This window comes from Fulmarus glacialis, unplaced genomic scaffold (assembly GCF_000690835.1).
Source record: "Fulmarus glacialis isolate BGI_N327 unplaced genomic scaffold, ASM69083v1 scaffold6901, whole genome shotgun sequence".
Classification (NCBI taxonomy): Eukaryota; Metazoa; Chordata; class Aves; order Procellariiformes; family Procellariidae; genus Fulmarus; species Fulmarus glacialis.
The window spans coordinates 1-22,823 of record NW_009190816.1 but is presented as its reverse complement, the minus strand read 5'-3'; the positions used below and the strand labels follow the sequence as shown (position 1 = coordinate 22,823).

At 39.9% G+C, this 22,823-nt stretch overlaps 1 protein-coding gene across 1 annotated transcript in view; it reads left to right on the top strand.

The window, feature by feature from the left end:
* LOC104083075 (disintegrin and metalloproteinase domain-containing protein 12-like) overlaps window positions 1-22,355 on the top strand; it is a gene marked incomplete at its 3' end in the record, with an annotated part of 135,807 nt that extends 113,452 nt beyond the window's left edge. The window contains exons 10-11 of the mRNA XM_009586439.1: window positions 3,744-3,892; window positions 22,178-22,355. Coding sequence (XP_009584734.1) covers window positions 3,744-3,892; window positions 22,178-22,355 — 327 coding nt within the window. The remainder of the gene's footprint in view (window positions 1-3,743; window positions 3,893-22,177) is intronic.
* Between the last annotated feature and the right edge of the window lie 468 nt (window positions 22,356-22,823).

Genomic DNA, 22,823 nt, shown 5'->3' with positions numbered 1-22,823 from the left:
AGCCCCATTGTATCCATTTCACCCTCAGGCCAGCAGTGACTACTTTGGCTTTATCTGCAGTCAGAGATGCCCTTAATGATGACTTTTTTGTCCTTTCAATTTTTAGCATAAGCTTTAAAATATGCTACAGTGTGTTTTACTGCAAAGTCAGTCCTCTTCGCTCTTTAAGCTGTCATTTTAAACAGAAACAGCAGAAAATATTTTGTTGCAGTAATAAGAAAACAAGAATCAGCATTTCTTTAAAGTGCTCTCAGGGCTCAGAGAGAGGAGAGACTGATTTATACGTCCAGGAGAAACCCAATGTCTGTCTATGAATCGTGGGCCAGGCTGCAGCTTGAGTTGTGCAGGGAAGTGTGATGTTTCCCACAGACTCCCACCTCAGTGAAGTGAAACTTTTGAGGTGCAGATTAACTCGAGGCTTGCACAGCATAACTAGAAATGTTTTCCAGTTCTTTAAGCAAATCCGCAAAAAGGAGCCAAATCCAAAACAAGCAAACACTCACCCTCAAAAGCCAAATGGGCAGCTGTCCAGCCTTCCCTGCCAGTTAACAAAGGCTAATTCAGGTGTATACAAAAAAAAGTTTTTATATGTACAGTACCTACAGAAGAAAGCTCTAAATTTGGAAGATAGGCAAATGAAAGAATGAATAACTGTTAACGTGGGTGGCTATAGCGCTCAAATGTCTCAACACTGGGCAACATTTGGCCATCCTTATAATTCAGCCAAACTCTTGTCCATCCCACCTCGAACACTCAATACCAAAAAGCTCCCACACTCTCAGAACTGATCTGAAAGAAGAGACAACGGAGAGCTTGCATGAGAAATAACATTTGAATACAAAAAAATGGAGTCATCCTTGTACGATCTGATTTTCCTGGCCGTTTTTGCAGTTGCTCAGCTTTACTATATGATCTAAATTCCTCTGCCATGCCTCCCTGAGAGCTTGCCCCTCTCTACTTTTGCATAGGGCTGAATTCTCTCAGTGGTAGGTGACACCCTGTGCTCCCACTAGTTTTAAGAGACATTCAAAGTGGGGAGAGCAGGCCTCTGAGTATGAGAAGCTTTTGGTGTATCAAGAGCATTATAATTTTATTTTACTGTGATGGTTCTGTTGGGTCGTAGAAAGACCAAAAAAATGTTGACATTAAATCAAGTCTTTGACACATGATTCAGTCTTCATTCTGTTTCAAAAGATTGCCCGCTAAATTCATGGATTTAAAAGTAAAACATTGCTGCGTTGCTGTAATGTAATGTAGTGTTTTCACTCACGTCAAATTTCTATTGATTTTAGTGGGAGGTTAGGCTAAATGACAAGTGTGGAACTGAGGCACTTACATTTCAGTGAATTGCTTAAATGAAATAAAAGTGTGGTGTAGGAAACTTATTCCTACAACTGAGTGAAACTGCATGGATAGTACCAGGATTGGGGCATTTGCCTGTTCTAGTTGTAGGGGACGGTATTTTATTATTGCGATTTGATCTGAATCTCAGTGGAATGAAGCAGAGTTCAGCTGAAAGCAGCTGCGTGTTTTGTGTAACAGCTTATAATATCTTAACAGTAGATGGTTGCTTATTAAAGTGGTTGTGAAACTGTTTGGTAATGACTTTTATGGCTCAAGTTAACTTTAAAAGACCCTGATGGAATAAATCAATGTCGCATTGCTATTCATTTCTTTAGTCCTTAACATACTTAAATGGTCTCAGTATCAAATGGGACATGTCACTGTTTGCTTTGATAATCTTCATTTATGCTGTCTTCAAATAAACTCTTTTGCTGAGACATCACATTCCTTGTTTTAAAAACCCTCTCTAGAAACTGATAAAATTGCATTCCAAGTGGATCTGAGCAAGTAATGAGAACCGCATGGGCTGTAATAATTGTTTGCCTATTCAAGACCCAAATTACATTTCAGATCATTTATTGCTCTAGTTTTGGAGTGGACTGTGTGAATCCTTGTTTTTATTTTTAATTGCCAGCTTTAGAGGTGTTCAAATAAATATAATCTCTGTTCAGTAAGAGAGACTGGCAAAACGAAGAAAAACTGAGCTCAGTTTGTTGTCTGTCTAGGTAGCTCAAAGATTAGAGAAGTTTCTGTCTTGACCACATAGTCCTAATTTCAAGGCATCTGTGCTGCTGGTAAATCGTATGGAATTATTTCATTGTTTTCTTAATCTTCGGTCCTGGATTGTTTTCCAGTTGAGTGAGGGGTTGTGCTCTTTTTATGAAATCAGGTTCAACTACATTGAATCCTCTAGATATTTCATAAATTACTGTGAGTACAAAGATAAATCAATCTGTATGTGACTAGTAGCTAGATAAGACATCTCTATATGTAGGTATTGTGCACGAGTATATGTTTTCTTGATTATTACAGATTATTTTGCTGCATAGGTTTATTCTGTTGTTTCTTTTACTAGGACAGGTTGTACAGCTTCTTTCAGCAAACAGGCATCTTAGAATATAACTGACTGTTATGTTAGTCACAAGATTTTTATACTAAAGTCTTAAAATTCAGGAAAAACTAAAAAGAGATCCTTTGTTAAAAGACAAATTTCTTCTGCGTTTATTCCAACTACAGGAGTAGTTTCTTGTTTTCACAATGACTGTATTCTCTTTTTTATTTTGTTTTCTGTTTGAGAAATGATTTCCTAAAAATATTAGCAGAGGCAGATGAAAGAAGAAATTCTTATATCTACCCCAATCATGTATTAAGGGATTCATTAATATATAGCTAATGTTTTAGACAGTTTTACCTTTCACTTCTTTTTAGTCTGAAGGTTGGCTTAGATGATACTAAAAGAGTTATTTAAACTGAATATATTCATATATGCTTTTAGAGCAGGCAGCTGTACATCATAATTCCATTTACTGACTGATAAATAGTGGATCATGCATTTATATTACATGTTTATGCCTATAGGGAAAACTTTCATATGAGTACAGCAGAATTTTTTTCCCTCAAGGAAAATGATCAATGTGGAAAGGTCAAAACAAAACATCAGTCTGATCAGCAGCCTGTAATCAGACCATGCAGTGAATTTCTCAGAAATAACTGTCCCAAAAATCAGCATTTCAACGATGATTAATGTTAATATCTCAATTTTGACACTTGCAAGATTTAGAATATTCATAGGTGTTAACAAGAGGCCATCGAAGATTTCGACTTGCGTTATCCTTTCGTTTTAAAAAGGTTTTCAAAGGTACTTGGCTTTTCGTACAAGGCTTGTGAAATCTTGTACTTTCTGCTATTAAAGAAACAGTCTGAAGAATATTAAGTAGACTGCATTTGTAATTCACCTCCTGACATGAAGGATCTTCTCACTTTTCCCTCATCACACTCATCCTCACCCATAAGTGATTACCCTTTCCAACACTCCACATCTGGGTGACTGTTTTCAGCCTTTGCCATGTCTTGGGAGTTTGGGGGATTTATTGAGCAGGGGAATTTTAAGCCCTAAATAAAGAGATGGCCCAGATGTGCAAAGGTGCACAATGGTCTCAAATGTCTAATGTGCTGGGGAAACTGGGTGGCCGGGACAGATAGCCTGTCCTGAAATTCCACGTCTGCACTTGGTATATGTGGATGAATTTAAAATTGTGTCCATTTAACCACAGTGTAACTGCAGCTGGGAAGTTTATAAAACATTTCAAAGGACAGGCAATAGGACCTTAGAGGGGGAGCGTGTATTTTGAGTTGGTTTTATATGTTGACTTCACTAGTTCTTTTGTGTTTTTTTTAAGGATCACTCAGAAAACCCTCTAGGTGCAGCAGTCACCCTGGCTCATGAACTGGGCCACAATTTTGGAATGAATCATGATACATTGGAGAGGGGCTGTAACTGCAAAGCGTCCACCGATAAAGGGGGTTGCATCATGAACCCCTCTACTGGGTAAGTGCGAGGGTAAGCACTGACAAGTTATAGTTATAGTGGAAATTTTTTAGTTTTGTTTTGTGTCTCAGGAACATTTAAGGGGAAAAAAGAAAATCTTTTCAGCACCTGTCAAATCTTCTCATAGTTATCCCCTTCAAGCTGAAACAATTGAACTTGTTATCAGAGCACGACACGTACCATTGTACCTTTCTGTTTCCCTGTTACCAGTGTGAGAGACAAAAATGCTATAAGCAACTGGTTAATTTAAAAAAAAAAAAAACAAAAAAGCAAAAAAACCAACTGCATTGCAAGCGTTGAAGCAGAATTTCACCTTCTCTCATCTCGCCAACTTAGTATCATAGTCGCAATAGGAAATAAGCAGCGTCCCAAGGCCAAGACTAAGATGAATGTGTAGGAAATAAAGTAATGCAGGAAATATATTATTAGACTCTCTTTAAAGCCTTTGTCTTGTGCAGAGAAGGTTTTTAGTTTTGCACAGACTTTTGCATTTCACCCCTTGTTATAAGTGTGTAGCAGTATTAGCATGTGAGCAAATTAAATCTGTAAAGTCAGTGGGGTTAGGGCTGTTCAGTGGCCAGAGGGAGATCTTCCAAGAAAAGATATAAGACAGTGTGGGAAATAAAGCCAGTGAACCCATGGTCATCTCTCTGAGTCAGTGCTGAACGGTCACTCTGCTGATGATAAATGCACTATGTCAATGGAGAAGCGTAGTGGTTTTGTAGACAGAAAAAGTACAGGCACCATGACCAGGGTAACTAGTTACAGCTTGCTTCTCTGTATTTTAAAGTACCGTTAGAAACTGAACAATATAATGAATGAGTTCTCCATGTCCATATTCAGACAAGAACTGATAGGATTAAATTTAAGGAAGAGAGAGTAGATTTACCGAAGCTTTCTGATGGTAAGTGACGTGCTGGACTGGATTGCCTGCACAGATGTTGCTGCCTGTGACTGGAAGCTGGTAAGAACCAGTGAGACAAATATCTGTCAGCAGTGTCTTGTAGGTACAGCTGGATTTGTCTTGGGGCAAGAGGATGGTCTAGATGATCTTCTGATGTCTCTTCCAGCTCCAGCATTCTCTGTGTATGCTTAAACTTCATCTCTTGCTTAAAAATCTCTTCTGGGAATTGTGATCAGCTCAGCCTCTGCCTTCTCTGAGACTGCATGTTTCTGGGAAAGAAGGAGAGCAATCTGGGAGAGGCCAGGGAGCGTTGGGCAGGATTGCTCCCTGCTGGTCAGCCTAACAGCAGCCTTGGCGTTTCTTCAAAGGCATGCTGTCACCCTCCTTCAAGGCAGAAAAAGGGATTCTGGCCAGAGGCCAAGCACAGCAAGTTAAGAGACAAACAAAAGAGAGTTGTGTGTGTGGAGGAGCATGAGAGTGATTTCTACAGTTTGGAAAAGAAAAATAGCTTGGCTCTTCTAAAACAATAGGTAGTAAATATCCGTATGGAACTGCATTCTGCAGCACGTCAGGGCTCGTATGCAAACTGTGAAAACAAACTGGAATTGGAAACAGGGCTCTGAGGTGAGGTGGTGCGATAGCTGGTAAGCAGTGGGCAAACAGGCCTGAGCTCTGGGCTCTCAGCTCCTGAAAGGTGCGTGCAAGCTTTAGTCACCTCAGCTGAACTACTGGTTGGGCATCCAGTTACTCCGTTTTTGGAAATAAATGCAGGAGATGCTCTCAGGAGAGAAATTCCGAGACGCTTTCTGCACTCATCAGATATCTCCAACGTGAGATTAGATAGCTCTTCCCTGGTTCTGCCTTCTGCAACCAGAGTCCTTTGGGTGTACCTGAAGCTGTCCTCTGTGCTGGATGTGCCAGTCCAGACACTTGGCTCTGGGTTGGCTCAGGGCATGGACAGACCAAGGTTGTACCTGCTCAGTGTCTTGCTCAGATAGGAGTCCAAGCAGCTCAGCTCACTTCACGTTGGGGTTTCTGTAGCACCTTACAGCTTAAAGGCCATGCTTCCTTCAGCAACGCCGTGCCCAACACTAGCACCCTACAGTTTGGAGAGGGGGCCATCAGGTACACTTCGGCTTTGTGACACGCTCTTCAGATTTTTACCGAACTTTATATGCAACTTGTGGAAGAGTTGTGGCCTTCACAGAACTGAGCAGGCTGTTTTGTTTGCAGTGATTATTGATTTATAAATGGAAATTTTAACATCAGGTTTATAGCCTTAGGCTTTACCTTCATACTGTGCTGTCGATCTGTAGTAAGTATTCTGGGAGAATACTTTACATCTTAAGCCAAACTGCATTTTACCAATTTAAAATTAACACTTCGAATGTTTACCCAACATCTGACCGATGGCAGTATTCCTCTGAGCGCCATTATTCAAGGAACACTGAAGAGTTTTCGGCTCTGGAAGTATGTGTCTGTTAAGGGAAGGCCAAATTAATATTCCTTACCTGAAAAACATTCTTAGAATAGGAAAAACATCAAGACAAAGAGCATCCCAGGGAAGCCAAATACATTTAGAGAGACAGCCTGCTCTATCAGTATACTCATTGACACTCACTCTGTGCTCTTCTAATTTCTGTTGGTTTAAGGTAGATTTAACAAGTGCAAGAAAAAAAATCTTTGGGCTGAAGATAGTTGAAAAAGTACAAGCCCCTGAGAAGTCCTTATCTGATATCTAAAAAGAATAGGAAATATCTGGGTTATAACAGAAAAGCATCTGTAAACTTAACTTTGGAGTCATTTGTGTGGTTGTGCAGCAAAAGGGAATGCTTGAAGGTTTTTTACTGAAAAGTGATTTCATTAATTATTGCCATCTTCTTTCAGTTCTCATGTTTCACTCTTTGAAGAGGTCTTGGAAATTACTTCTTGGTGGAAAAAATCTCCAGGGATCAGTGTGGAATTTAAACTCTGTTGAATCTATCCTTTAATGAGCTTCCTATAGGTTTTATTCTTAAAAGATACCAGCAAGATGTGTACCACTTGTGTGTGAGCTACAAACGCCTTAAAGACCCACTACTTTAGCAAAATATATTTTGTATAACATGGAATTAAGCATTTAAAACCCAAAATTTCTGTCACTCCAGGCCTTTTAGAGATTCAAATATCTGCTATGGAAACAACATAAATCCCACTGTAGAAGGGGTTGGGTTTTTTTGCTATAAAAATCGTATCAACAAGGAAATATTTAATACTAACACATTGTTCCCTTTTTTTATGCATATGTTTTAATGGTATTCCTTCGGTTCCTTTAGTTGTTTTGACCATAGACTGTTCCAAGTGAAAAAAAAGGTATAAGGAGTCTTAAAGAGATTTGCAAATCTTTTTACTGAGATCGCAGTATCTGAAAACTAAGGCACTAGGCTGACTCAGTGAGGCCATTTCAGTATTCCACTTGTTTTCCCAGTATCTCCCTAAAGTTTCCACTCTTAGGAGTGAAAATATTCTTCCTGACAGCTAGATAAATACAGAAAAGTTCTGGTGAAACCCAAGGCATTAGTCTAGATTTATACCACTGCAACTAAAAGCAGAATTTAGCACAAACTGTGGAGCAAAATTATGCCAATTAGCGGTGCTTGTTTATTTAATAATTTTGGAAATGCCTTTTACGTGCTGTTTCACCAAAATTGAGCACAGGTGTCTCCATGGGGCTTGAAACAGGGTAAGTTCCCCCAAAGTAATTGAAAGCTTAAGAGTTAATATATGCTTGAAATTTCTTGCCAGCCTTAAACATTTTCAGTTAGTCTTCTTCCCTCCTATAAACCCAAGGGTTTATACTTCCCCTCACCCACATGTCTGTGTCCCTGCCAATAGCGTGCTCTTCTAGTTTATATATAGGTGACTCTCAACTAACTTGTCATCAGGGAAGTTGAGCATACTGTAAACATGTTCTTCCTTCCCTCTAGCAGAAGGTATTCCTTGATGCCTTTCCATTCCCCGCCCCAGTTTAGGTGTTAATGAGAGACCAGGAATCCATTAAGGACAGCTACTTTTAGCAAGCTCATTCAGATGCTGATCCTACTGTAGTCTCCATCCCTTTGCGGAGTCCCGTGACTTGCTATAATGAAAACTTCTTTGTCATCTCGCAGAAGTGTGTTGCTCTTACCAGGATCAGTTCTTGGTGCTGAATCATCCCAGCCACGGCTAATTGAAATGCCAGGCAAGTTCCTAGGATAGAGCCGTTTGTTTTCTCTCTCTTTGCACTTCCGTAGGCAGAACCAGGTTTTCACCATGCTGATAGAAAAGAGGATGACGGGAAAAGGCCTGCTTTGTAGTCTCTCCTCCAGTCCCATTTGCACCTGGCTATGGGAATGACGGAGATTTTCTCCAGCTCTGCCCTACTGCCCAAACCCCATTTCTTTTGCTATCCATGTATTGTGAGATGAAATACCTCATACTGACCTGGAAGGGTGCATGCTTTAACCATAGCCTGAAAGCTATCTTCACAGCTGTAAATCATGGGGGGCTTTTACACACCCGTTCAGCAGACCCCTCTTAACCCATTGCACTGAAAATACAAATGGAAAGTGCAAACTGACTTGGAGTTTGTCCCTGCAAACAAGTACAATAGTAGGAAGACAGGATGGGTTTTTGCTGAGGAGCCATGCCTTCAAATGCCCTTGAACTCTAGCATCAAGCACCATCGCTTTGCGTCCAGTCCTCCAAATCCTGCTGCACACCAAGCACAGCCTGGCATCAGGTCATTAAGTCTGCTTCGACTCTTATTTCGACTTTGGCTGTAAATTGCTTCTTTTCGAAGACCATGATGATGAAGAAAAGGTGAAATAAATGCAAAATAATCAAAAATAACAAATCCTTAGGAAAAGAAAAATGGTGTATGGGCTATTTTTTCAAGACATGAAACAAGTGGTACATATTCAGAAAGTGCAAAACCTGATGTGTGAGAGAGGTCTTGGCCATTGCTATTTGTTCAACAGACCTGAATGAAAGAATATCCCTTCAAAAACTTCTATTTTAACCTAGGTCCCTGGTAGACTTGTTTTTCCTCTGTTCCAAGAGTTGCGTGTTCCAGAGCGTATGCTGGTTTGCATCCCAGTGATGGCACGAAGCATTAGGGACAGAAAGACGTTTGGTGCCGTGCAGGAAGGTCTGGGCCAGTAACATAAACAAGGAAGCAGCTTCTCTATGATAATTTCTCTGCACAACAACCCCTCTTTGTCGTGTTCCTTTTAGAGTGACGTTCCTTTGGAAAAGTCAAAGAATGAATTGAATCCCTCTATGCCTGCCTTTTTTTTTTTTTGCTGTTCTTATCTTGGGTCTTGTGTTACCATTTTCCATTTTCACAGCTAGAATTTAAAGTCAGTGTATCTTTGTGATTTGGTCAGGTTTTAAATTCGATTTACCCAGATAAATATGACTGCTTATGTCACAGGGAAGTGGAGCTTGGACTGTGACACTGTGACTCCGTGCTGGTGGAGTTTTGCCTGTGCTGCAGGATAGCTTAGGGCTGTGCTCCAGCCAGGGGACCAGGTTTTGTGTAGTGATCATAAGTGAAGAAAAAGGAGAAATGGAGCTGAGATCAATTCTTTAACCTCTCAGCTATTGATCATCATTTTAGAGGATTTTTATGGAACTGTGCCTCTCAGTAGAAAATAACAGCTCATTTTGAGTAATTGCCTTTCAGTACACAATTTCACTTTAATTATTGAGTTTTTGGAGGCAGAATTTGGGGGAGGGGAACAATTAGGCACACAGAAAGAGCACATAGTAGAAATCATACAAAGTGTGTAGAAAAATAGTGGTTCATTTACTGCTGAAATTTGGAGAGGAATTTTTTTTTTTAACCAATCCAAAAAACACCCACAGATTAAGTATGTTTTTAAGTAAAATTGAAACCTTTATGTTAGAATTAAAACAGATAGCCAATGGGAAACTGCATATTTGTGAATGAGAGGGAGAGCAAAATACGATTTGTTAAGAATCAGCTGAGTGGCAGTCCCAGATTAAACTAATTGACTCAATCTAAGTACTATTGAGGAGAAATGGGGAAAAATTAAAGATGGGAAGGACCATCAAGGTCAGCTTGTTCTCTCTATTAAAGTAAAATTAAATGGTAGGTCATGGGCACATGAATTATTGAATCTGTGTATAGGGTCTCTATCCAAAAGCCACACGATATTTCTGATTATAGCATTACACCCACACCATGAAATATGGGTTTGGGCAGAGAAATTGGCCTGTGGATCTAAACCCCAACCTGGTTTGCTCCTGTGCTGCAGTTTTTTCCACCTCTGGTGAACTGGAATAGCATTTTGTGGGGCTACGTGATAATCTGGATGATGGAAATCATCCAAGTTAAAAAAAAGGCTTGTGGGGGCAGAAGAATGTATACTAATGAGGATTATTTAGTGATCTGTCTGGCAGTTCAGTTCCCGATGCAACTGGGGTAACTGTGAACAGCAGGATTGGGTCAGGGTGAGGAGATGCTCAGCAGCTTCTTCATCTGCCTTCACCACCAAGGGCAGCGTCTGGGGGAACAGCACCCTATCGTTAGTGTGTGTTACACAACTGATGTCCTTTGATGGTGCTGAAGGTCTGTTCTTCCCTCGCATATCACCCATCACCATTAATGAGATTTAGGACTGCACATGAAAAGAAGGCTAGTAACAGTAATGCTGATTTTATAATGCAGAAGTATATATTTGCGTGATAGATGGGTGGCTGATGTCTCCTGGAGAACCGTTTTGCTCAGTAGGGTTGGCTCTCAAAGGCTTTTGTGGGGAGTCTTGTTGTTTTTTCATCTGCTTTGTTTGATTTTTGTTTTTAAACTGCCAAAATACAGTTATACCTGTAACTGCATTGTAAGTTAGATACATTAAAAACATGCAGTTAAATAAATAAAACATAACTAAAATCTATTAAGGACAAGTTAGGAAAGTACTAATCATATGTGTCACTTATTGTATTAAGTATTAGTTTCAATCGCATTTCGTCTCTTTGAAAAATGATCTCAAGGAAGCAGGATATAAGGTCACCTTGATTTTGGTTGGTCTGAACTGGAGTCTACAGAACCGGGCTATGAAAACATACACCCTCCAGAGATTTCCAGCACGCTAGCTTCAGGAGACAGACAGGTATGCCATGAAAACAGCATTTTGGCTTTGGTACTGAATCAGCTTGAAGAGAAAACCACTTAATTCAACACTTCACAAGGTAAAAAAAAAAAAAAAAAATTTAAAAAAGGCTAAAAAAAAGACAAAGGGTCATGCTAGAAATGGGACAGAAATCAGAAATACAGTGTGGGAAAGGGCACTTTAATTTACTGACTGGTTTTCTTCTTTCTAGACATCTCGCAGCATCTTGTAGCTGCAGAGCTGTTAAACATTAGATAATCAAACCATTATTAGTTAGCACAGTATTTCCTGACCCCTCTCAGTTTGTTTTCAGCTGTGCAGACCTCATTTTGCATTTTTCAGTCTGGCAGCTTAGAGACATTAAACTGTGGAGTCAGCAGAACTATCTGGAATTACCTCTGTTACAATTTGAAGAAAATGAAATTATCTTTAAGATGTAAACAGTTTCTAATTAAACTCTGAAGCTGTTTATGTTTCCAAACCAGTCTGAGCTGAGCTCTGCACAAAGGCAGACTTCTTTGTTGTCTTTTTCTTTTTTTAATAAAGTTGATATACTGATGTAATAAATTGCTTGTGACAGAGCTAGGTCTGTTGTGCCAGCAGTGCAACTGCTTTTTTAAAAAAACTTAAGCAACATATCCCTATGCCCTAGTAATTTAGCACATTGCATTCTGGTCCTTCCTTTAGTAGGAAACAGCCACGAGATTACCGAATAGATTTATGTCAGTCTTTCACTTACCTCCAAGTTGCCCCATGTCTGCAGTGCATTTGGCATTCCTTTTTGTTAATAATTTCCATACATTACAGACATACTTGAAGTAAATAAGATCTGCGTGGAAGAATTAGTAGTGTTGGTTGAAATACATTGCACATTTCTCAGTCCTTTACAGAAGTGGGTCACTGTTAGCAATTAGCACACAGAGCTACGGGGCAGGTCTTCAAGAAAAAGATTTTGCTTTTTATTTTAGTTTACTCTTTCACATTTCAGTAGATGTGCTGTTAGAAGTGAAAATATTTGGCTTTTTTGGTGTATTCTAGAGGAGAACTGGTACAGATTTACAGCATGCATTTTCTGTAAGTGAAGCTGACAAGGAGAGAGGTTACTTCTCAAATGAAAACACATTTTACTTCTGGTCTGATTATTTATAGCAGATACTTAAAGACAAGTCATGTTTTCTACTATGTGATGTATCCAGAATGGGTACAGTTTTACTGGCTTGGATGCTGGCATGTGAGAGCTCAACTGCATTTTGTCTTGTCAGTGCAATATCCGTAGAAAATATAGCTCTGTAAGGGACATTTTTCTCCTGCAGTACTGCTATTGCCATGACCCATGAGAACAAATCATATAAGGACGTGTCCCTTTACCTTAGCTTTCTGTTTCATCAAAAAAACTTTTCAACCTGCAGGGATAAACCTGTAGTGCAGTGCGTGGAGAATTAAGCACACAATGTCCAGTTTTAGTTGGTGTTAATGAATTCCAAATTCCCAGAGCATAAATGGAAACATACCTTAAAGGGCATATTCTTAAGGTCACGTGAATGCTCCTTTTTGAACATGTGTTGTATGCCCTGAAGCACTTCAAGGAATTGATGTTGACTTGGAAGGCTGAATCGCTGTAATTAAATGATGCCTACAGCTGCATTTGCCACAGTTGTCATGGGAATCACAGAGTCCTTTGTGCCTGGGATAGATGTGCGAAATGTTGAAAATTCAGAGAGGGGAAGATGTTCATTTTACCCCAACAATTGCTTCCTGCAAAGTCATTCTTTTTCTTTTCTAACGTCAAAGCCTATTACAAAGTGCCGGACGCATTTACTGTAGGATTCTTGCGGCAGAAGTGCAGGTAGGCTCCATTTCAGCTTTTTCAAACTGAATGGCACAGCCCCAGTGGTGAGACAAAGATAAGCAACCACCTATTTTAGTGTAAAGTCACTGAAAATACAGAGGTGAAATAACTTTGGTGTCCTAGGGAGCCTTTCTGGCTTCTTCTAACGTAGCATGGAAATTGCGTTCATCTTTGTCATTGGTGTTCTCCTGGCAGCCAGCCAGCATTAGGTGTGAAATCCAGGCTCCCTTGAAGTTGGTACGAAAGCTCCTGTGGACTTCAGTAAGGCCAGGATTTCATCAAGATACCTATGGATTCCTTTAGATTTCTCAGGAGCCTTTCATTCCTGTGAGTGAAAGCTTTAATTTGCTCGTTTAAGGATCCCTAAGTCTCAAATTGTGGCTGGGTCCATTCTGTTATTACAGCTTGAAATAATGATTATATACAACGTTGATACTAATTTGTTTATTTTTTTCGTCCAAGCACTGTGAACAAGAAAAGGGAAGCTAGAAAAATGATTTATTGTTGTTTTATATTTAGGATTTTTTTTTTTTTGAATTCCACTTCCATTTGCCTGAGGTGATTTACGTGATATGGGAAAACCTGTTTTTTCCTCAGTGCTCATGTTGTAGTACGCACACTGGGAAGATGGAAATGCTGGGGGAACGCAGTCTGATTTCTGGCACTGTTATGTCTCACTTATCTTTCCTCTGGATATTCTAAAAGAAAAAAAAAAAAAGAGCCATGCTGCTTGCAAGTCAGATACTCCTGTCTTGGAGTCCTGATTTATTAAAAGACTAGGTAGGACAGATGTTAAGCGAAATTAATATGAGCCTATCCCCAGGTATATATTCTTTCCAGCTTTATGCAGGGCTCAGCCATTTTTCTCTAACACCCACTTCTCGCCGACTGGCATCTCCATAAGCTTCATTCTCGTAATGCTTCTGCTGCTGCTCTTCCAGTGGGCAGCTTCTTCACGTGCTTTGTCCAGAGGGCTGCTTCCCAAATCTCATCTCCCTGGCCGGGGTTCCTCCTGGTGGGGTTTAGCCATTCTCGGCGTCTTCTTCCCTTAACTTGCTGTCATTGGATCGGCTCACCTGATGTACAGGCTCATCCTCGCCCAAATCCATCTGCTGAGGCCAAGTCCCCACAGTATGGCAGGTCTTTAAATCAAGCTGGTCGCACTGGTTACATCAGCTGGGAGGATAATGGTGTATGCTTCTCTCGTTCTTCAGGGTGCAGTGTATCACGAGTTGTGTTTAGGATACACACAGGCAGGACAGGAGCCTGTACTGGTGAAAGAGGGAAATGTCCATAAATAAATAGCACGGGTTGATTTTTCTGTATTACAATCTGGGTGTGATATTCCCTTTTGTTTGTTCTGCTTTGGTTTTTGAAAAATGATTTCGTTGTTCTCCCTCAGCCAAACGTGCTCTCTATAAGGGGCTCCTCTCAAAACCGAGTTCCCAAAGTCAGATTATTTTTTTTTTCTCCCAATCTACTTAAAAACAATTCCAAGGTTTTTCAAGGGAGAAAATCAGAATGTAACTGCCTAAAACAAAAGCTGATTGTAAAATCATGTTGGGAACTAAATGAAGTATCATCAGGATGTAGCACTGCCTGAGAATTTCAAGCCAGGTCAAACAATGCCTTTTATCTAACCAGAAATCAGTAGGAAGCTGATCTTCGGCAAGGTATTTTGAACAACGAGATGGACCGTTTGTCTTTACTTGCTCGTCACGTGCTGAGGTGGTTGTGTTCTGCGTGACAAATTTAAACACAGGGCCTGCTGGTTGTGCTTCTCCTCTACAGTTTCCTTCATTGCCAGCAACTGCTGGCAGGCACGGTACTCCTGCTGCCCTGCTTTTCCTTAGCCTGGGACCAGACCTGACCTGGCCTTTTCATCCCTCCCTCTGCTATTTGTTGCTTTTTTACTTTTCCTGTAGTCAGCGTTGGATTAACCTCCAATTCTAAGTAGCAGATTGTGAAACCTGAACTCTCGGCAATCCAGCAAATTTTTATTAATGAGGTAGTGGTCTAAAAGGAAACAGAGCAAAAGATGAGCCAGAGGCAAATTCAAACTGATTATAGCTACTTTCCTTGGCTGTCTGGTTTCCAACAGGAAGAACAGTTGTCTGAGTTCAATTCCCATAGAGCTTTTGCAATGCAGATAACTCCAGCATATAGTCAGAATCCTGTCAGGATTGATAAATTGGTTTAGTATTGCTTCACCCCCAGAACACAGAAATGAAAGTCGCAATAGGCCTCTCAACAAGAAAAAACTTCTCCGACCGTACATTTGTCAAAGTAAAAGTAACTGCTAATAATGTTTTATTTGGCAGTTTTGTGACTGCAGAAATATCAAGCCATGACAGTGTATACTGTATAAAGCCATTAAGTTTTGTTCCTTTGCAGAAAGTACTTCTCTGAACCATCCAGCCATTTGTTTCATCGCTGCTTTCTGCCCTGAGGTCCCACAGTCAGTGTTATAAATCTGCCTTTTTGAATATTTCAGGTAGTTAAATTTTCACCTTCAGTTTAATGGGAGAGGTCAAGTCTCAGCTGGGGCTGTGACAATCCAATCCAGGCACCTGAAGTGAGATTACTTGAATGCATTCTGGGAATCTGCACTCTCCCCAGCGCCAAATTAAAATGAACCCAAAGCATTTGTGTGTGAAGTTTAAACATTTACTTGGAAAGACTCTCTTTTCAATAACCCTGGAAATTTCATTGTAGCACAACAAGCCATTGCCACTACACATCAATTAAATTAACCACTAGTGTGACATATTCACAGTTATTTATTGGAAAAAACTACCATGTAGTGAACATGACAAAAGCTGTAGGAAAATCTAGGCTTGTTTTTAAATCCCTGACCATGGATTCAGACAGCAAGAGCTTTGATATCGTGTATAACTATGTGGCCCAATTCCGTGTTCTACTTTATTGATGCTCTAGGGATTAAAACTATAAAAGAGGAGCAAGAGAGTGAAAAATAGGCTAGAAAAATAAGTATGAGTTGTCAGACATCTAGTGCCTTTTGAAGCAAACTTTCTGTTTCAATACTTTATATATATACATAAAACCTCTCTACATTTTTAGCTAAATCCTTCCAACGCTGCCGAAAAAGGTGTGCCCCATCAGCTCTGGGACTGGTATCTTGTACAAAGCTCTATCAGGTGCTGCTTGCAAGGGCCTGCACATCTTCCAGGAGCCCAAAGATTCCTCCAGTTTACCCCCTCCTCCCAGTTGTCCTGGGTTTTTGCGAAAGTTTTGGTGGGAGAGAATCTGCAGATACCTTCAGGGTCTCCCTTTACTTTATTGTGCTTGTGGGATCTACTTTAAAACTGAATTTGTGTCTTTCTCGCTCAAAAGTGCTTACAAATAAGTACTTACAAATACTTACAAATTAAGACATTGTTTAAATAATAGATTAAAAAGCCCTTCCATATTATGGCACTTGTCTAATTTTAAACAATTGCTATTAAAACACGAGGCGCATGAAATAATGTGTAATGACAGAACTTTATACACGAAGGGATCTGTAGTGTTTGAACACCTATTTCAATATCAAGGAAAACTGGATTTTATCTCCTGCTTAATACCTAATTCTGTGAGGTTCTTTATGCTTGCTAATTCATTAACATACGTACTGTACAGAATAACTGAAGTGTCAAAAAATGTCATCTAATAGCAAATGCAGTTTTATTCTACTAGGCTCATATCTCTTAGGAGACCATAAAAACTTGTTTTCAAGAGATGGAGAGCAGTAATAATGTCTAGAAGGTTAAAACCAAGGGGGATGCTTTTTAATGGGAAAGAATTATGTCAATTAGATCAGGTGTTAGAGGAGGCTGGAAAATTGTCATAGTTCCTTGAAATAACACCTCACTGGGTCTAGAAACATTCATGTCGCTTGAGCTTCTACCTTCTAGAGATTTATTCTTGTGTTACGCTCTCTACTGCTGACATTTTTTCCATGGAAAAATCACTTATACCTGAATTAACAAAAGCAACCCTATCTCCATTTTTAACGTTAAAAAAGCCCCTATTTTTAGGTTCCTATGTAAGTCTGGGATATGCAACAGAAAACCTACACCTGCATAAGTCATTCTGTAGAGTCAGAACAAGAGGGAGCTCAAACTCAGATCTTCTGCCTCCAATAAAAGGATCTGAGTTGCTCTCCTCCTCTCCAGTTGTAAGTGAGCCACTGTGCAGCCAAAAATCAAGAATTTTGGAGACTAAGGAGAGTAAGTATTCATATTTGTGGATCTCAAGGGGTCCTAGGGTCGAGACAGACACAAAGAGACACTGTGATGTTCAGTTCAGACAAGGTGTTGTCATGGAAAGTGTTGGAAATTCAGGTGCTTGATTAGTGAAATTTCTGACTCAGAGGGCTGGGACCCTCTTGTCTTTGAGAACCTTCATGCTCCTAAAAAGCACGGCTGATGCCTTAGTTATTTCCAGATATGGCCTCTCAGGCTTGATTTTTCAAGCATTCTGGACAAAGCCCAGTCCCAGTTTTCTGCACCTTTGGAAATCAGCTAGTCAACAGTTGTTTGAATAAGTATGCTCCGGAAAATCAAAATGCCCTTTTAAAATTCATATAATCTCTAATTATCGTATTACCTCAGGGAGGAAGGCCTGGTGGTGCTTAATAGAGCTCTTTGGGGCTGTTGTGCATTTTAATTGAGTGAATAATTGTAAAACACTTCAGGGCCTTTTGGTAAAAGGCTCTGTATAAACATTGCAATAATGCTGAATAATCAGGTTGCGGTATGAACTGAAATAAATGAACCCTATAAATAGACATGTAATTTATATATACATATAATGTATGTGTGTATATATACCAACATTTTGGAGAGAACAAGGCAGTTACTTTATAAAAGTCCTACAGTTCTTGAATAAGAAAAAAACCTGAGATTGCATAGCGATAATCATAATAATTGAAATGTTAGTTTTCAAGATATTGTGAACCTGCAGTTTATCCTCCTGTGCAATGCATAGAGAATTGCCAGAAGTGTTGATGTGCTTCAGTGATGCTTCTTGAGAAACTGCAAAATATGTTGTATTTTATGGTGGAGGAACACGGAGGAGGTAGATCCAAGGTACTAAATGTTTAAATGCCTAAAGGTGTCGATAGACATGGTTTGGAGGAACCAAGGAAGTTTCACTTCAGATGCCTTTCCCAAGGTATTGCTGCAATGCAGTGGTAGGGTTTGGAACGGAGCAAAGACCTCCTGCAGCCCAAGGCAGTGCCCCTCCAGGTGTTTTCCAGGTGGAGCAATGGGAAAGAACATGGGACACCAGCCTCAGCGGTGGTATCGGTGCTAGGTCTGTAGCTGATCTGCTGTGTTACCCTGCATGAATCAGTAGCCGCTCCATTTCTCCTGAACGCTTTGGCTGTCTGACCTCTTAAGACTATAATTTTCTGGGGCAGGGACTCTGTTTCTGTGCTTGTACTCTCTTGTTATTCAGCCCGTTAGGAGGGGGAATGCCTCTGAAATGGAGATGATGGAGATGAACTTTTATAGTTCGTGCAAAAAAAGCCAATGCTGGGCAACGCGGTGCTAGTACAAAGTGCTCTATTCTTAAAAGGGACTTGACACAGTGATGATGCCACTTCACTTAGTTAATGAAAGGAGCCATCTAATACAGGCTAAATGCAAAACTACATAAAGGAAACTGGCATTTGAATGGCTTGAGTGCTTGAAATATAAATGAATGGGACAAGACCAGACTCTGTTTCTAAAGGAATCAATTACCAGGCATCCTCTTACTACTGTGAAGCTCTCATTTGCAGGAGCAGTCAAAGCTATTTTTGCTGGGAACTAGGATATTCGTTGCTTGAGATTAAGCGCATCTTTTAAGAGATAAGGAGACACTGAGGAATGCTGTGGATTCAAGAGGGGTAGAAAGACTCTGAAATTATTTTCCTTGCTGTAAACCTACTGAAGAGACTGATGTAGTGCTGGGCACGATTTGAGTTCTGTAGAGTTGTACCCACAGCCGGAATGGTTTGACAAAATGATCCATTGTGTATTAAATCTACAGATTCAAACCATGTAGAAAATGTGTGGGCTATTCAGCATCTTAGAATAGGAATTAGGTTGGACTAAAGTTTCCTTTCTCTTCCCAACTGCAGAAAAATAAGGATCTGTAAAAGAAAATGTCTTGAGTGAAGGATAATGGAATATACTGATTGCTAATTAAATTTTTATCTCTGGAAGGTTCTCCAATGGCCTATATGAGCTGGTAGCTGAGGGTTTTTCCAATAGGATCAGTGTCTGAGCTACCACAGAAAGCACAAATATCCCTGTTTAGCATGTTACTGGAATCTTGGAGACAGCTCAAGGACTGACTTTACTGCGGAGACCCCATTACCTTTTCCTACCCAAAGGTGGTCCTTCCAAGTGAGGTCTGAAGCTTCTCAACGGGGTAGTGCGAGGAAGCTTGCTGCGTTTGTTCAGAGGATGAGTTTCTTTCACATGACCATTATTTCATCATTTTTCACATGCTCCAGATTCACTTAAACATTGTGCCTAATGCTACTGACATTGGATATCTATAGCTCCCTTCCCATCTGCCAGGGATTTCATGCTTCTGATGAAACAGCTTTAAAATTGCAAAGACAGCCAAAATGTAGCCTAAAATCACAATGATCAAATGCTGTGGCTGTTACATGTGATTTTTTTTTTTTGTCCAAAAAATGAAGAACGGTTGTGTGTCAGAATATCATGGTATTAAAAGTCAATTATCTTTCCAATGAAATACCAACTGGCATCAATTAATGTGGGATCTTCTCTTGCATGGTGTGGTTCCCTTTCAGTTGCTCTCTGTTTCCATTTGTTGGGTTCATCTCTGGTTTTGAATTGCTTTATTTTGGGCTTACTTGGTAAAGAAAAAGTATTTTCAGAAAATTTCATCAAGTAACATGTGCTGCACTGATGTCAGCTGAGGAAATCAGCGTCAAGAGCAGGAAAAGCCAGAAGATGAATGGATCTCTTAGTTCAAAATAGGAAACAGCTTGAAGTTCCTTTGGGGGGAAACAGAAACCTCATTCATTAACAATGACATTATTTCACCTCTGGTACAGAGTAAGGATTCTGTTCTCCCGGTGATGGACAGATACATCTCACATTCACGCAAATGACCCTGAGCATTCATGGATACAAAGGAACAGCCCTAAAATATTGACAGTTTTGACTGGTGAGCTGTTCTCATGATCTGTGTATGGCTGAGACATATGGCACAGGGAAAAATGCATTATTTGTGTTCCTGAATTGATTTCAGTCTGTGTAAGGTATGTATGTCGCCCTGTCTCATCTCAGTGGATATCAAAGTAAATCTGTATCACCGAAGAGAAGGATCTTGCCTGGATGATGCAGTATTCATTTATTCATACTTTGATATGGGGATGATGTCTGATCAAGCACTCATATATTTTGTGCAGGATTTATCAGTCAGATGTATCTGGGTTTCTTGAGTTTTTTCTGGTGTTTGACAGTAGTGTACATCCATCTACTTGTTCATAGTCACGTACACAAAATTTTGTGGGTTTTTTTTCCCAACCAAACTAAGAGTAGGACAGGAGTTTGTGGCATCCTGTTAAGAACATTTCCAGTTGCTCAATATCAAATGGTCAGTAGGAGGTTTCCCAAGTGCCTTTATTTTCTGTTCCATTACTCCGAGTACCTTCCCTGTTTTCCCTTGGGGCCCAGAGCTGTAGCTAGCAGCCTGACTCCTACCTCATGCTATTCTGAAATTTCTTCATTTATCTTAGACACCGTCATTTTGCCTAAACATTGGTATTTTCCAGAAATCAGCTTTTAAAGTGGAGATGCTTATTAACTTTCTGAAATCATATGTCAGTGAATCACAGAACTGTTTAGTTTAACTAGACAAGCCCTATAGTGATACATGAAAATTATTTTCTTCTTCAGAGTCATGTTTATGTTCTTCTCCAATATGCTGGCTGTTTTATTGCAAAAGAATCTGTAAAAGAGGTAATTTTAAATAGGCACAATATAAATAAATAAATTCTGTTCTGTAAGGTACCCATAACCTTTGCAGAAGATCCTAATTAACCTCCTTATGTCAGCAGAGGAAGCTCTATTGCATTTGGAATTGTCAAACATTTCTTTTTTTTATTAGCAATGATCCCTTTCTGATACCTATAGGCATCATCATTCCCAAAGCAAGCTTTTCATTTCAGGATATTAGAAACAACAGTAGATTAATCGAAGTCTGAAGTTCAGCAGTGCAGAACTTCCATCTATTATCTTGCTTGTCTGCAAAGATTATGCCCTAATAACATGTGAGTGGTACAAAGCATTTAGTGAATAAAGTCCAGTCATCATCAGGTTGGCTCCCTGTGCTGCCATCATGTTGAATTACTGGACCGTGGAGCAGCAGTGACGAAGGTACCAAGTCTTAGGGGAGGTGCTGTTTTACGACTTGGTTGTGATCCAGATTCAACGTAACCATGTGCACATCTCAGTGCGGAGAGGGCACAGCAGACTTTGGGAAGTGGCTCTGATGGCCAGATCCAGGTGCCACTTTGCCTCATATCTGTGAATCAAACTGCAAACGTTCATTAGTGAAAATTAAGTCCTCCAACAGAAAAACACAAATTATCTGGTGATATTTGTACCACACTGGATCATTTTGATAACGTTGTCCCTGTGTTTTCCAAAAGAAATCAAAGCCCCTATGTGCCTGCACAGCAGGGCCAAATCCTGCTCTCAGCAGTGTGAATTCAAAATATGAGTTTTTTCAGTAGTGTCTTTACAGTCATCCTGATCTAAAATAAGAACTGTATTTGCTTTAATCATGCAGTTCCCAAGCTCGACTTTGATGAATTGCAGAAGCAGGCTCTTATCAAGTAACTGGGTGTTCTTCTCTTTATTTTTTTTTTTTTTCCTGAAAAGAGTAGGAAGTTTGCCATACTGCAGAGCAAGATGAATGAATTTGCCATTTGAGGCTGAATTTTCCAAGAAGGATTAGGATGTTTTGCAGTCCTGTAAATGCGGGAATCCTCCTTGCAAGCCCAGTATTTCTTTAGGCTCATGATCAAATTTTGCTCTATAACTACATATGCAAAAGAGGGAGAAGGAATTCCAAACGTGAACACTTCCAACCCTTAACAGCAGCTACAAATTTAAGTGAAAATGATGGAAATTCCCTTACTCGTAGTCAGAAATTATTAAATGTTTTTGGCACAATTTCACAGTGAATTGCTATTTCTCAATCCTATGTTAAAGAGTTAAAAAAAATGAACACAATCTTCTTGTTAGTGCATAGATGTGCTAAAAGGTCACCAGCATGACAGGAGAGAGATGTTCTCATCTGATAATACTACCTCTTTTCTTTGTCTCCCTGTCTTTTTCTTCTAGCTATCCATTTCCCATGGTATTCAGTAGCTGCAGTAGAAAGGACCTGGAAAACAGCCTGGAGAAAGGAGTGGGAATGTGTCTGTTTAACTTGCCTGAAGTCAAAGAGTCCTTTGGTGGGCAGAAGTGTGGGAATGGCTATGTGGAAGACGGAGAGGAGTGCGACTGCGGGGAGCCTGATGTAAGACACCACCCGAGAATTACTGCTCACCTCCTGTCTGCGGGTTTTTAACAGTAAAGACGAATCAGAATTGGTTTGGCATGTTTAACGCTTCTTGGTGTAAAACAAAACTCTCCCTTCGCTGCTTCTGTCTTATCAGCTTAAACCTCAGAGTTCTCAGAAATGCGGGAAGTTTCTGCTTGACTTGCATTTGAGTTGCTAAAGTTCAGGCAGGGCTTTAGTTAAGAATGTGCTTGATTCGCCATTAGAGAACAAACTTTCTCATGGCTTGTCCAACAGACTAACCATGACTAACCGTCGTGTTCCGAACAATAGAAATTCCTTTAAATACTAGCTGATAGGCTAAACTCGAAATAAATTTGTTAACATTGCTCAAATTTCTCAAGATACCATGCGCTAATTGAAGGTTTGTTTCCATATTTGAGAAGCCACTTAAATATTTATATTAATATAAATATTAATAGTTAT